Source organism: Thermothelomyces thermophilus, chromosome 2, assembly GCF_000226095.1.
Source record: "Thermothelomyces thermophilus ATCC 42464 chromosome 2, complete sequence".
In the NCBI taxonomy this organism is placed as follows: Eukaryota; Fungi; Ascomycota; class Sordariomycetes; order Sordariales; family Chaetomiaceae; genus Thermothelomyces; species Thermothelomyces thermophilus.
Genome location: NC_016473.1, coordinates 3,837,270 through 3,850,255, shown reverse-complemented (window position 1 = coordinate 3,850,255; position 12,986 = coordinate 3,837,270). Strand labels below are relative to the sequence as shown.

Genomic DNA, 12,986 nt, shown 5'->3' with positions numbered 1-12,986 from the left:
AGAAGTTGATTCACAACGTTATTGAAACGGTTCGTCGTCCCGCCTTGAGTGCTACATGTAACGCATACTGACCAGGTGACCAGGCCGCGTCTATCCCTGAGGGCCAGAATGAGCTGAAGCGGAATCAGCTGCGCGAGCTGGCCGCCCTGAACGGAACACTTCGTGACGACGAGAACCAGGCATGCCAGAACTGCGGCCAGATTGGACATCGCAAGTATGACTGCCCGGAGAGACAGAACTTTACGGCCAACATCATCTGCCGTGTGTGCGGCAACGCCGGGCATATGGCTCGTGATTGCCCCGACAGACAAAGAGGTGCTAGCTGGCGTAATGACGGTCCTCGGTCGGGTGCTTCCCGCTTGGGTGGCGGCGATGCCGTAGATCGCGAGTACGAGGTATGTGGACCCCTCGGGTGGTTTAAGCAGTCCTTTGTGCTAACCTGTCGTAGCAACTCATGCAAGAACTCGGCGGTTCCGGCGCGGCTCCCGCGCGTATTGAAGCAGGGCCCGGCTCCCATGGTCCTTCTGGCGGCGGAGGCGATGCTCGGCCCTGGGCACGCGGCCCGACTGGTGGGCCTGCTCCTTGGCGTATCAGGAACCACGACCGGGACAACGAGGGCGGCGCCCCGACTGGCCCCTCCGGAGGGCCTGCACCGTGGGCGCGTGACCGCGACCGCGACCGCGACCGCGACCGCGACCGTGGCTATCGCGGGTTCGATGGCCGTGATGGAGGTGATAGCTACTACCCTGGCGGCCACGGCTCCTATGGCGGTGCCCCTACTGCCCCGGGCACCGCTCCCTGGAACCAGCCCATGGGTGCTCCGGCCGCATACCCCGGATACCCGGGTTACGGCGGTTACGGCGCCCCTGGTGCGCCCCCGGGAGTCGGGGTTCCTCCCCCTGGCTTGCCCCCTCCGCCTCCTCCGCCCCCTCCTGGTGGCGCGCCGCCTGGCCTCCCTGGTGGACTAAACGCCCTGATCAGTCAGTACGCTAATGCCGTACCGCCTCCGCCCCCTCCGCCCTCTGGGGATGCTCCTCCTCCTCCTCCACCGCCGCCGCCCGCAGACCTGCCACCACCTCCTCCAGGTGCTTAAGGGTAGACGCTAGCGGACTAACTTGCTGCGATGCAGTATTTTGCCGGGTAGTAGAATGCTACTGACCGATAGGCTGTTTCCTGTTTTTTTTCCTCTTTTTTTTCCTCTTTTTTTTCCTCTTTGCAAATGGCTAGCCTGGCCCTAAGCCTAACGCTTTGATCAAGCCTGTCGGACCAGACGTTGACAGTCCATTGGCTAGATAGTCAAGGCAAAGGGATAGCCAGCACTAACTGTACAAGATTGAGCAGCGGAATATTGCATGAAGATACTCTCGCAATTTTGTGGCATGTATAATGTGGTGAGAAATAGAATGCTGGCTCCGTCGTATAGACAGCTGTCGCCTGGCTTGTCATTCAATAGCCGAGGTGAAGGTGGCTATACACGCCTTATATGTGCATGTAGCGTATGTATGGTATTTACAGGTGTTGGCAGGGTACGGATTACCTTATTCAATGAGGCTTGCAAAAGCAACCCCCCTTGCAGGTGACATAGGGCGCCTGTGACATCACTTGGGAGCTTGGGCCAATTGCTGCGTGTAATTCGTACACAAGTAGCTGTTGCAGCCTACTCCAGCTGCAATCCGCACCTACACATCAGAGCTCCGCTCCCCGCAAACTTGGTCAACGACCTCGCGAGCTCGTAGATCATTTAATTGCCCAAGGCACCCACACTACTGCTTGAATTCTAACCGGCTTCTGCATTTCGCGAGGTCGTTCATGCTACCTTCTCCTCGCCATTTCCCCAGCAACACGGTGGACTCAACAAGAGTATATAAGCCGGTCGCGTTCGCGAGGAGCGACCCCGCGAGCACCGCGGCAAAACAAGGGTCTGCTTCGGCGTTTCAGATGCTGTGTCGTACCTGAGCTTTTTCGACGACGCAGTGCCAAATACCGTGCATTTGGCGAGTCGAGAGTCCTGCCGTTGAATGTGGGAGACGATACAGCGCGAGTCGAGATACTTCTTCTGGGACTAGGACGCCCAAGTCCTGAACAACTCATGTCGTTCGCAACTCGGCAACATCTCATATGAGTAATCGGAGAAGCTTGCGGGTGTTTCCTGGCTTCAACTGACTTCGCATTTCCTGATCGAAAGAGGGAACCCCGGTCAGCCGACCCGCGCTACCCAGCTAAGTCACGATGATCAACCCCTTCTCGTTCCGGCCGGGACCCGTCACCTTCTGGACCACGGTCACCTATCTCGCCCTTCTCATCCCCATCATTGTCATCAACGAGGAGACGCCACCGGCACCACATGGCGAGTCTCCCGTGAAGGGAACCAATCTCACCCAGGCCTGGCTTGACCTGGCAACTCTCACTCGAGCCTATCACCCCTACAACAGCCACTACAACGATGACCTTAGGCGGTTTCTTCTCGAGCGCATACGCTCTATCCTAAACGAGAATGGGGCGGCTTGGACGATCGACGGGTAAGACCTGTCGCGCAAATCCATCGGTTGTTAACCCGAGTTAATCAATTCAATCAACAGCAAGGGCCCAGAAAACCCGGATGCCGCTGTCACCGTGTTTGACGACTTGACATCCAATTGCACCTTTGCAATGGCGTCAGGTGTGGTCCCCGACCCCAAGACACCCCAAATCGCCGCGTACTTTGAGGGCACCAACATACTTGTTTACATCAGGGGCAGATCCGATGGCCCAGGCAAGTGGTGGGATGCAGTCGAACCTCACGATTCCAGGCAGAACGAAAAGGGCTTGACGCTGGTGAACGCTCACTATGACTCGTACGTACCTGCCACCTCAAATCGGAACTATAAAGTGCTGGACTGACTGTATTCAGGGTCTCCACTGGGTACGGCGCCACAGACGACGGTATGGGTGTCGTTACTTGCCTGCAGTTGATCCAGTACTTTACCCGACCCGAGAACCAGCCCGATAGAGGCATAGTGGTCATGCTCAACAACGGCGAGGAAGACTATCTGTACGGCGCCCGAGCGCTCGGGCAGCATCCTCTGAATCCGTACATCCACACTTTCTTGAACCTCGAGGGAGCCGGTGCCGGCGGCCGAGCCATGCTGTTCCGCACCACCGACCGCGAGGTAACGGCCGCCTACGCCGGATCACCCAATCCCTTCGGCACCGTCATCGGCTCCGATGCCTTCGGACTTGGCTTCATCAGGAGCGCCACCGATTACTCGGTTCTCTACGACGTCTACGGCCAGCGCGGTCTCGACCTTGCCTTCTTCAAACCCCGCGCGCGTTATCACACCAACCAAGACGATGCCAGGCACGCGTCTAGGGGTAGTCTCTGGCACATGCTGTCGGCCGCGATCCACACGACCACCCGCCTGTCCGGCGACACGGGCAACACCTTCGTCGGCCCCCGCCCCGACGGCGCGCGCGGCAAGGTGCGTAACGGCAGTCCGAGTGAGGGAGTGTGGTTCGATCTCTTCGGCAAGGGATTCGTGCTCTTTGATCTCAAGGGCATGTTCGCATGGTCGTTGACCCTGCTGATCGCCACACCGCTCATCCTCATACTGGTCAGCTACCTGCTGCATAGAGCGGATAAGTACTATCTGTTCAGCTCGAAGGTCAAGACGGGTTACGAAGCCGATGACGAGCCCGTGTCGGTCGGGGGATGGAAGGGCTTCTTCCGGTTCCCCTTCGCGCTCGTTGTAGCCGGGTCGCTGACGCTGGGAGCAGCCTTCTTGATGAGGAAGGTGAACCCTTTCATCATATACAGCAGTCGATATTCCGTGTATGTCTGCCCCTACAGCCCTTCGTTGATGCGAAGTGTCACAGAGTTTGCTGACAATGCCAATTAGTTTGGCCATGATGGTGTCGCTGTTCTACTTTACGTTTTGGGTTATCATGCGCGGCGCAAGCTCTGTGAGACCCAGCGCTTTGCACAGAACCTATGTCCAGATTTGGATATTCATTATCGGATGGGCCGCGCTCGTGGCGGTCACTGTTGCGGAGGACAGGCTGAGGATCGGCGCTGGGTACCCGTCTGTTTTTCTCGGGTCCGCCGTGTTTCTCTCGCTGTTTATTGCCCTCTGCGAGCATTTCGCGCTGCCGAAAAAGACGGCCTGGGCCCAGAAACTGCGCGACGAGGAGGAGGAGAGGGAATACCATCGCGGCCGTTCTCGCAATGGTCTCTCGCCATCCCAACTGCCGCCTCCAGCATCTACCCGAGAGCCGACATCCTCCCGACCAGGACCCTCCAACCACTCCACGTCTGTCCCCGGACCAACTCGTGACGGTGACGAGGACGATGCCGACACTGAGGCCCCGACCGAACGGACCCCGCTCGTAGGCGGCAGCGCGGCCAGTGACCAACCAGCCCGAACCACTTTCGCGACAACCTATCGGCGCTCCATCTCGGCCCTCGTCAGCGGCGCCGCCCGACGCTACAGCGACAGCGGCCTCCCCCATCCCTCCCCCTTCGAGAACGAACAGGCTTGGTCCGGCCGCCTCCCCTCGTGGGCCTGGATCCTGCAATTCCTCCTGCTGGGGCCCTTCATCATCATCCTCGTGGCTCAGACCGCGCTCATGCTCGTCGACGCCGTCCACCAGACCGGGGCCGACGGCAGCAACCTGCTCCTCCCCTACCTGATTGCTTTTCTATCCGCCGTTTTGCTGCTCCTCCCGCTGGCGCCCTTCATCCACCGCGTGACGCATCACCTGCCGGTCTTCTTGATGGTCGTGTTCGTCGCGACGCTGGTGTACAACCTCGTCGCGTTCCCCTTCTCGGCGGGGGCGCGGTACAAGGTGTACTTCTCGCAGACGCTGGACCTCGACCACGGGACGAATAGGGTGTGCTACGACGGCGTGGAGGAGTACGTCCGTTCAATCATCGCGTCGCTGCCCTCGGCTTCGGGCAAGGCGGTGGACTGCGGCGTGTCGAGGAGGCTGGGGCTTGCGAGCTGCTGCTTTGACGGCTCAGAGTCGAGGCCGAGGCTTACAGATTTCCCTGTCGATGGGCCGTTTGCTAAAGAGCAGAAAGAAGAGGGAGACGAGGGCTATAGCGGGTTGGTAACGGTCAACGCCTCGCGGACGGGGCCGAGTGCCGCTAGGCTCGAGGTCGCGGCGAACAACACCAAGGCTTGCTTCTTGGAGTTCGAGGCGCCCGTTTCCCGGCTGTCTGTGCACGGCAGCTCCGGATGGGATGCGCGGTTCGGCCAGCTCTCCGATGCGGGGATCACGCAGTTCCGGATGTGGCATCGGAAGTGGAACGAGAAGTGGGTCGTGGATGTCGAGTGGAAGGATCCTGCTGAAGATGACGGCCCCATCCCTACCGAGCAGGGGGCCGATCACGAGGAGGCCCTGCTTCTGGGAGATGGGGAGCTGAGAAAGCGGGAGAAGGGCTTGAAGGGTGCGGTGGTGTGCAAGTGGAGCGACGCAAACGTCCGTGGCACGATCCCAGCGCTGGACGAGGCGCTCCAATTTGTGCCGGCGTGGGTAGCGGTTACGAAGCTGTCGGAGGGACTCGTGGATGGGAGAAAACGGTTCGAGGTGTAAAAGGGGGCAGGGACCCCCCCGACTCTTTAGGTTCGAAGTGCCGTTGATGGTCTACACGGTTATCCTTCCCTTTTTTTGCCCCCTTTCTTTTTCTTTTTATGGGTCACGGTTCAGCGCTTCGATGCAAACGGCGTTTGTTTGTATGATGTCCTGTCTAGATTGTGAGCTTAGTGGTAGTGGCAGCAGAGATTGTGAGTGTCGATGTAGGGCGTGGTATGTGGTTCGGTTCCTTAGTTTTTCTTATGTAGCAGCGTCACCTATTCATTGTCAAGCTGCCTAGCCTAATGAAGCAAAACGATATTGGGCCTTGAGGCATGTTCTATGAACGAAAGAAACCATATGAATATTGACGGATGTATACGGAGTATCGTGGTTTTAGTGCTGTGGTCGTGCCCATGTTCCTCCGCAAGCCAGTATCTCTGTTTGTTTACATTTCACACCTCATCATCGTGTGGACGGTGGTTTACTCTCAGTTTCTACCCTCAGCAGCTTTATCTCAAACAAATGTTTTCGGCCTTGGAATGCCTCTATAAAGATACTCGTGCCTGTTCTCATTTATAGTACGAGTCACCCTCTGATCTACCGACGGTAAAGCTATCCGCCGCACATCGATAGGTATGTTGGTTGGGGTGGTATTTTTGTATGTACAAGCATACGAGAAAGAAACACTGAGAGTACGCACCAATGAACAGCTAACAGAGAACGGCCACATCGCTCTGCTATTGGGCTCTTCCCATCGGTGATCGTGTTTGGCTTAAATTGTGGATGGTTACGCCGGATAATTCGAGGTTGAGATTGAGGAACCATTCTTGGGAAACGGGGGGAAGATCATTCATTGCAAAGTGGTGGAGTGACTGTTGTAAGAGGAAGAAAGGTAAGGGATCAAGACATCCCCGAGATGCAAACGACGTGCGATCGTCGTAGAAGATTCTATATTATTCCAGCCGTGCTCTGTGGTCTCCATGTTCGAGAGGTGCAACTTAACTGTTCTTGCTGCTGAGTCCTAGAATAATTCACTTCGCAAAGGCAGATATACTGAGGACATTAGCGTGCAAGTTAACATGTGTTATTGAATGATACATCGAGTCATATCGTCCCTTGAGGCATGCTGTTAGAGGCGAACCACTGATTGGGGGTACAATCTGCCGTTTAGAGCATTGCAACTAAGGTATGTCGGATGTTCGAGAGTGATATCTGTATCAGGAAACCGGCGGGTGGCAGCTTCTTTTCTGGTTTCTCAAGTCAATGGGCCTGATCGACAATGACACAGTTGGGCAGATCGATTTACACATCTCGTAAACGAGGAAGGGCAGCGAAGTGGTGTGGTCATCGCTCCTTCCATCTCATTGTAGGTTTCGTGGCATTGGCCCTTCCCAACCTCGTCGACAACGCGAAACCCTCCAAACTCGAAATCTCTAAAAAAAAAAGCCATCCGCAGAAACTTCCGCTTCGAAACCACTAATTCTACCTACTTCTTCTCACCGATATCTTGTCCTGAGAAACCACTTTTGAGGCAAAGCTCTCAATCTCTACAGCTCCCTGGATTCGAAACGTCTTCGATATGGCGGCCATCATTCGAACCATCTCCTTCCTGCTGGTTGCAGCATTTGCCATCATGGCACTCGCCGCACCTTCGCGTTCCGACAACCTCGTCAAGCATGCCATCCACCGCCGCAACCATGCGGAGATTCCGGCGACATCGACCCGTGATGCCCCAGCCTCTGCCTGTACTAACGGCATGCCGGCCTCCAAGCAGCATCCTGCAGGCTACCCGATCGACGACTACACGCTGGTGACTCCGGATTCCAAGAACTGGACCTCGTATGCGGTTGCGAAGGACTGGTACAGCGACCATTTCGTCTCCGGCCCACACGTACGTTCGTTTCCAGGGGTACAAATCGCTGCGGTGTCGTTGGCTGACTTGGATGATAGGCAATGAGTTTCAGTCATGAGAGCGACCCGTATGGCCCGTTCAAGTGTCAGTACACGTGTAACGCTGAACCCAACTGCAATGCCTATTTTGCGTGGTACGGTAAGTACTTCATCATGGACTGCACCTCGTCGAGCACGCACTGACGGTCTAGTAGAGAACATCGAGACCAACAACGAACACATCAACTGTGTCCTGTTTGATGCCGTGTAAGAATCGCCTATCTGAAACTCGCTGCAGGGAGCTGACACTTTGCAGTATTCCGACCTCGATCTTTGTTGAGGCCAACGGCACCATTGCCTCGGGCGCCTATGACAGACTCTGTAACCACTCGTCCTAGGAGCGTACGGTGTAACAGCTCCGGGGAGTCTGTTACACTGCGGCCCTGAATGGCCTAATTTCGCGAGGCGCAATAGGCATCGACGGCCGTTTCGCTGTTCGTTGAGAAACCTGGCAACTCTTTGCCCTCCTGAGGATCGTGACAACTCGAGAGCGGTTCAGAGAAGGGGGAGGAAGCCGAGAAACTGCGGATAAGAGGGTGCACCTAGTAGCCCATTTATTACTGCAGACAGAGAAAATGATAATTTTCTATATACTCACCGCTCATTGATGTATCCCGACTGCCCCAAGGGTATCTTCATGCCGCCGGCCACAACCAGGCCGTTCTTTATCAACGCCATAGCTCCAACCACCCTTGTCCAAAGAAGAAAGAAAGAATACAAGCGGTCAAACGCCAAAGAAGAATAGAAGTGATCCTTACTGACTCGACTCACGTCTCCATCGGGTCTCCACCCCCGCCCCCGGCATCACCGACGACCTTGGCGAGCTCTTCCCTCGCTCTCCGCCACAGCTCCCGCTCCATATCCCTCTCTACCGTGCTGCTCGCCATGTTCAGCTTGCCCACATCCAGATTCCCATACCTGCCCATCCCGTCGGGCTCCAGCCTCCTCGGCCCGGCAACCCTTGCCTTGGCCGCGTCACCTGCCCCTCCCTCCGGCGACTGTTGCTGCGGTTGTTGCTGTTGTGTGCCACTCGGGCCCCCCGCCGCCCCCTCGCCGCCCTGCGGGGTCCCCTCTGCCGCCGCTGTACCCGCCGCCGTCCCGGATCCGGCTGCGGTATTCTTAAGCGTAATGATGCCCGCCTCTTCGAGTGCGAGGATCTGGCGGGTCAGGTGCTTGTCAACGCGGTCGAGGGTGTTGAAGAAGGCTGTCTGAGCTGCGTTGAAGGCAGACACCGGATCGTTGCCGGTGGCCGGGGCGGGTTCCGAGGATTCGAGGTCTGGATCGCCGGTCGCAATCGTGCTGGAATTGTTGTTGCTGCTGTTGTTGTTGTTGCCGGTTTCGGAAACGGTGGTCCCCGGAGGGGTGGCCAGGGCACGCATGGCGGCTGAGAGATGGACCAGAAGGGAGGCGATGTCCTAAAGAAGGAAGGAATATTTTAGTATATATCGTAAAGGAAACGAACTGGTGGTGAGAAATAAGGGGGGGGTTGGGGTGTACCTGGTCGGTCTCGCTGAGCTGTTGGATGCGCTCGCCAGGGGTGAAGGGTTGGTGAATGTCAATCGGCCCTCCGCCATTGGGGCCGGGAGGTGGCGTTGAGTCGTCCATGGTGAGTTGGAGAATTGACGGGATTCTGCGATAGTGTTCGAGACGGCCGCAGATGGTAGTGTGGTAACCGTCTGGGTCACTTGGCCAAGCCAAAGCCCCAAGCTCCCCTCCCCCACATCAAATCAACGCTGCAAGGTTCGCTGGCGACTTGAACGTGGGGCCCGGGCGGGACGCACAGGCCACTCTGCATGTAAGAACCTGGTCGCCTCGGAGGTCTCCGTTTTACGGTCACGGCGCGCAGGCTCTCTCAATGTTTCACTCACTCATCAAATCAGCCTCAACCGATCCCTACAAGTCCACTGTCCTCGGGAAAGGAGGCCGGCTCCTTCAAGGTCTTTTCAGCATTCTCTTTTCCTGATCCTTACGTGGAAGCCCATCAATCCTAGTATAGCGCGTGTCATCGGGCTCATGGGAGCAGGACCTGCGGGGAGACGCGCCCCAGCATCGTTGGTTGCTCCTGCACATCCCGCGAGAATCGAGGCGTTGAACCGATAACGAGCCTTCGCTGCCGTGATTTTTTCTTCCTCGACTAATAGTAACACACCAACTCACCGGCCGAGATGTCGAATCAAGTGCCCCAGGGGGGCATGCCGGGGTCAGCTGGAGGGCCTTACAGCGGCCAGCCTCAGGCTGCGGGAGGCCCTGGTAGCAGTGGTGCCGCAGCAGCAACGACGAGCTCTGGCAATCCGCCATCAGCTCAAAACCTCAACCAGATTGTAAGCCCCTGTCGCCCGTTATGATGTCTGCTTTGCGCCCCTCCCATCCATTGCTCGGGAACTGTCGTGGCAGCCCTTAAGGGCCTTCGAGGCCGCGGCCGCCAATCGAACTTGGACAGTACCACACAGAACCCCATCTCATCAAGTGATGCGATTGCCATTTACGTGTCAAGAGTTCCGGATATTGTGGGACCGCATCCCGAGTACCTATCTTAGGTAGCAACTGCCATATCCTTTGTTGGGCTGGTCCGCTTCTGGGAACCGGGCCGGGGCGGTGGTGCCATTCAAGCTTGACTTCGCCCATTGTTTCCTTAACTCGAAATATGGTGTGCCATTTGCAGGCAAAGTCTTGACCCGGCAGGGCTGCGGTCAGATTCGGATTTTGCCTATCCCAACGTCAACCCCTCTTCATTCCCTTGCAGCATCACTTCCGCCAACATCGGCCAGCTTTCGTCATGGCCCCTCCCAAGCCGCGGCCTCTGCCGCTCGCTCCTACTCAGCTGCCGCACAACGCCATTGTGGACTATGGCTCACAGATTGCCCTCCAGGTCACCGACTACCTGAAGAAGAAAGGTTTTACCAAAACCGAGGCTGTTTTCCGTCAAGAGACGGCCTATCTCGGCCCCGATGGGAGGCCTGCGCAGCGAAGCGAGGACCCGGGCCCGAAGAGATACCTTAAAGCCTTTGTGTTGTTGAGGAATTGGATTGAGAACAATCTTGAGATTTACAAGGTCTGCTCCTCTCTCCCCGTTAGCTGCCTGGCACACCACTAATTCCCCCTCCAGTTTGAGCTCAGGAAGCTTCTCTGGCCCGTCTTCATCTACTCCTACCTGGAACTTGTCGCCCAAGGTTACACTGATGAAGCGCAACACCTGCTGGAAACCCTACGGCCGCAGTTTGAAGCCGTACACCACGAGACCTTAGCGCTCCTGGCTACGGTCACGCTGCCTCAGCACGTCAACGAAAACGAGACGACCAGGCTCTACCGCGAGAACAAGTACCGCATTCCGCTGAATCAGTCGCTCTCCGGCAACCTCTTCCACTTTCTAGAACGCGAGGCGGACGAGGGCGGAGCGACGATCACTTACATTCTCCAAACCCACTGCAGTGTTGAAACGAGCGCCCGCGGGCCAATCGAACCATACAGTTTCGAAGCCATCTACCGCCGTGCCCAGAACCTTGACCTCGACGAGGTCGACGCTCAGGAGGGCATTCCAGGCGTCTTCACCGGTGTCTCCAACCGTGATGTCCTGGACACCAGTGCCAAGCTCAAGCTCGGCCCGATGCCGTTGGAGCCCGAGTTGAGGGACGATGTCCGGGCCGAGCTCGAAGAAGAAGACCAGCGGCATCCACCGGCCGACGGCCGACCTACGCTGGTCGAAGAATTCGACAAGCGCATCAAGCGCGAGGAGAGCGCAGACGCGCCTTCTCGAGCGGACCTGCCCCTTCCTCCCTCGCGTGCTAGGGATGTGGTGATGGAGATGCAGAAGGTGCGCGAGAACCGCGACCGGTTCCGGATTGAGGGTCGCACGGGTGGCATTGGCATCCCAGTCTCGGCATGCATGTTTACTTTCCACAACACTTTGGGGAGGTATGTCGCAGTCTGCCGCGTCCGTCCCTCTGGCAGATGATTTGTTTTTGTGCTAATGGTCTCCCTAGCGTTTCTTGCATGGACTTCTCCAACGACCACCAGCTCGTGGCTGTCGGCACGATGGACTCATACATCCGCGTGTGGTCTCTGGACGGCAAGCCGCTGCCGAGCAGCCTCGAGAACGAGAAAGACCTCAAGGTCAACAACCGCAAACTCATTGGGCACTCCGGGCCTGTCTACGGGGTGTCGTTCTCGGATTCCATCGCGAACCTCAAGCGGAACATTTACGGTGAAAACGACGAGAAGAAGCCGGATACGAGCACCAAGCTGCTCCTCTCATGTTCGGCGGACGGCCAAGTCCGCCTCTGGTCTCTGGAAGTGTGGGCATGCCTATGCATCTACAAGTCGCACCTCGGTCCGGTATTCCGCGTTCTGTGGAGCCCCCACGGCCACTACTTCGCCACGGCTGGATGGGACAAGACCGTCCGCGTCTTCTCCCAGGACCACGCGTCGGCGCAGCGCCTCATGGTCGGCCACGACACCAGCATTTCGGCGCTGGCGTGGCATCCCAACGGCACCTATGTGTTCTCCGCCTCGGACGAGATGGACAAGACGATTCGCATGTGGTCCGTCACCACCGGCAATTGCGTGCGTGTGTTCACCGGCCACACCCACTACATAAGCGCCCTTCAGTGCGCCCACAATGGTACGATATTAGCCAGCGCCGATGCTGGAGGGAACATCATGCTCTGGGACATCGACAAGGGCACGCGCATCAAACAATGCCGCGGCCACGGCAAGGGAGGGATCCCGTCACTCAGCTTCAGCGCCGAGTCGAACGTCCTTGTGTCAGGCGGCCTAGATGGTACTGTCCGCGTCTGGGACGTCGAGCTGCCCGCGGACCCCAACAAGGCCAATCCTCTCACGGGTGGAACAAGCCAGCCGGCCGCTCAGGCGGACGGGACGGTGACGGGCGACACCATCGCTGTCGGCGGTTCCTCGGATGGCCGCAGCATCACGGTGGGCGGCCAGGCAGCACCTGCGGCCAGCGCGAGCACATCCGGGGGAGGAGTTGGCACTGGCGGAGGCGGCGGGGGAGGTGGTAAGAAGAAAGGCAAGGAGGTTCAAATAACACCGGACCAGATCAGTGCTTTTGCGACCAAGAAGACGCCGGTCATGAAGGTGCAGTTCACACGCATGAACCTAATTGTGGCTGGTGGCTGCTATGACCCCGAACGGTAGGACGACGAGGAATAGGCAGCTACGGTTGCCCGCAAATTGGAACAAGGCTGCGAGCGGGCATTCAAGGATCGGAGAGGTTGGCTTGGTTTTTATTTTATTTTATTTTTTTTTTTTTTTTGACCGGGGAGGCTGTGAAATGGAGCCCGGAGTTCTTGGGAACATACCTATAGGTACAGTAAGGTGCAAGGGATTAGATATCCATGGTCACTGCGTTGATTCAGTCGTGGGAAAAATTCAGGCAATTGATCAGTGATGGCAGTTTTCATTCCACATATTGATTCGGAGATGATTCCACGGCGAGAACGACGAATGGAATGTTCGATGAGGAG

The 12,986-nt window shown here is 57.3% G+C and overlaps 5 protein-coding genes across 5 annotated transcripts; 4 read left to right on the top strand and 1 right to left on the bottom strand.

Moving 5' to 3' along the window:
• The first annotated feature begins 48 nt into the window (after positions 1-48).
• Positions 49-1,223, top strand: MYCTH_2301979 (uncharacterized protein). The gene is made up of 2 exons (XM_003661937.1): positions 49-395; positions 449-1,223. Exon 2 carries the CDS (start codon positions 455-457, stop codon positions 1,091-1,093), a length of 639 nt encoding a protein of 212 aa, XP_003661985.1. The 5' UTR covers positions 49-395; positions 449-454; the 3' UTR covers positions 1,094-1,223.
• A 747-nt stretch (positions 1,224-1,970) lies between these two features.
• On the top strand, positions 1,971-5,712 carry MYCTH_2301978 (uncharacterized protein). The gene is made up of 5 exons (XM_003661936.1): positions 1,971-2,122; positions 2,186-2,519; positions 2,580-2,834; positions 2,891-3,808; positions 3,876-5,712. The coding sequence occupies exons 2-5, from the start codon at positions 2,230-2,232 to the stop codon at positions 5,569-5,571; spliced, it is 3,159 nt and encodes a 1,052-aa protein (XP_003661984.1). The 5' UTR covers positions 1,971-2,122; positions 2,186-2,229; the 3' UTR covers positions 5,572-5,712.
• Positions 5,713-7,186: 1,474 nt separating this feature from the next.
• Positions 7,187-7,841, top strand: MYCTH_100435 (uncharacterized protein; the record flags this gene model as incomplete). Its single annotated transcript, XM_003661935.1, has 4 exons — positions 7,187-7,444; positions 7,504-7,603; positions 7,659-7,710; positions 7,760-7,841. 4 exons carry the CDS (start codon positions 7,187-7,189, stop codon positions 7,839-7,841), a joined length of 492 nt encoding a protein of 163 aa, XP_003661983.1.
• A 52-nt stretch (positions 7,842-7,893) lies between these two features.
• On the bottom strand, positions 7,894-9,205 carry MYCTH_2301973 (uncharacterized protein). The gene is made up of 2 exons (XM_003661934.1): positions 9,001-9,205; positions 7,894-8,918 (listed from the first exon to the last, which is right to left on the bottom strand). The coding sequence occupies exons 1-2, from the start codon at positions 9,106-9,108 to the stop codon at positions 8,271-8,273; spliced, it is 756 nt and encodes a 251-aa protein (XP_003661982.1). The 5' UTR covers positions 9,109-9,205; the 3' UTR covers positions 7,894-8,270.
• Positions 9,206-10,179: 974 nt separating this feature from the next.
• MYCTH_2301970 (TAF5-like protein) lies at positions 10,180-12,953 on the top strand. The gene is made up of 3 exons (XM_003661933.1): positions 10,180-10,555; positions 10,610-11,415; positions 11,484-12,953. The coding sequence occupies exons 1-3, from the start codon at positions 10,280-10,282 to the stop codon at positions 12,655-12,657; spliced, it is 2,256 nt and encodes a 751-aa protein (XP_003661981.1). The 5' UTR covers positions 10,180-10,279; the 3' UTR covers positions 12,658-12,953.
• The last annotated feature ends 33 nt before the right edge of the window (positions 12,954-12,986 follow it).

Coding starts and splice junctions, on each gene's coding strand:
- MYCTH_2301978 (XM_003661936.1), top strand. CDS start 2,230: ATGATCAACCCCTTCTCGTTCCGGCCGGGACCCGTCACCTTCTGGACC. Junction 2,835..2,890: donor GTGAACGCTCACTATGACTC/GTACGTACCTGC, acceptor GACTGTATTCAG/GGTCTCCACTGGGTACGGCG. Junction 3,809..3,875: donor TACAGCAGTCGATATTCCGT/GTATGTCTGCCC, acceptor AATGCCAATTAG/TTTGGCCATGATGGTGTCGC.
- MYCTH_2301979 (XM_003661937.1), top strand. CDS start 455: ATGCAAGAACTCGGCGGTTCCGGCGCGGCTCCCGCGCGTATTGAAGCA.
- MYCTH_2301973 (XM_003661934.1), bottom strand. CDS start 9,108: ATGGACGACTCAACGCCACCTCCCGGCCCCAATGGCGGAGGGCCGATT. Junction 8,919..9,000: donor AGCTCAGCGAGACCGACCAG/GTACACCCCAAC, acceptor TTCCTTCTTTAG/GACATCGCCTCCCTTCTGGT.
- MYCTH_2301970 (XM_003661933.1), top strand. CDS start 10,280: ATGGCCCCTCCCAAGCCGCGGCCTCTGCCGCTCGCTCCTACTCAGCTG. Junction 10,556..10,609: donor ACAATCTTGAGATTTACAAG/GTCTGCTCCTCT, acceptor TTCCCCCTCCAG/TTTGAGCTCAGGAAGCTTCT. Junction 11,416..11,483: donor TTCCACAACACTTTGGGGAG/GTATGTCGCAGT, acceptor TGGTCTCCCTAG/CGTTTCTTGCATGGACTTCT.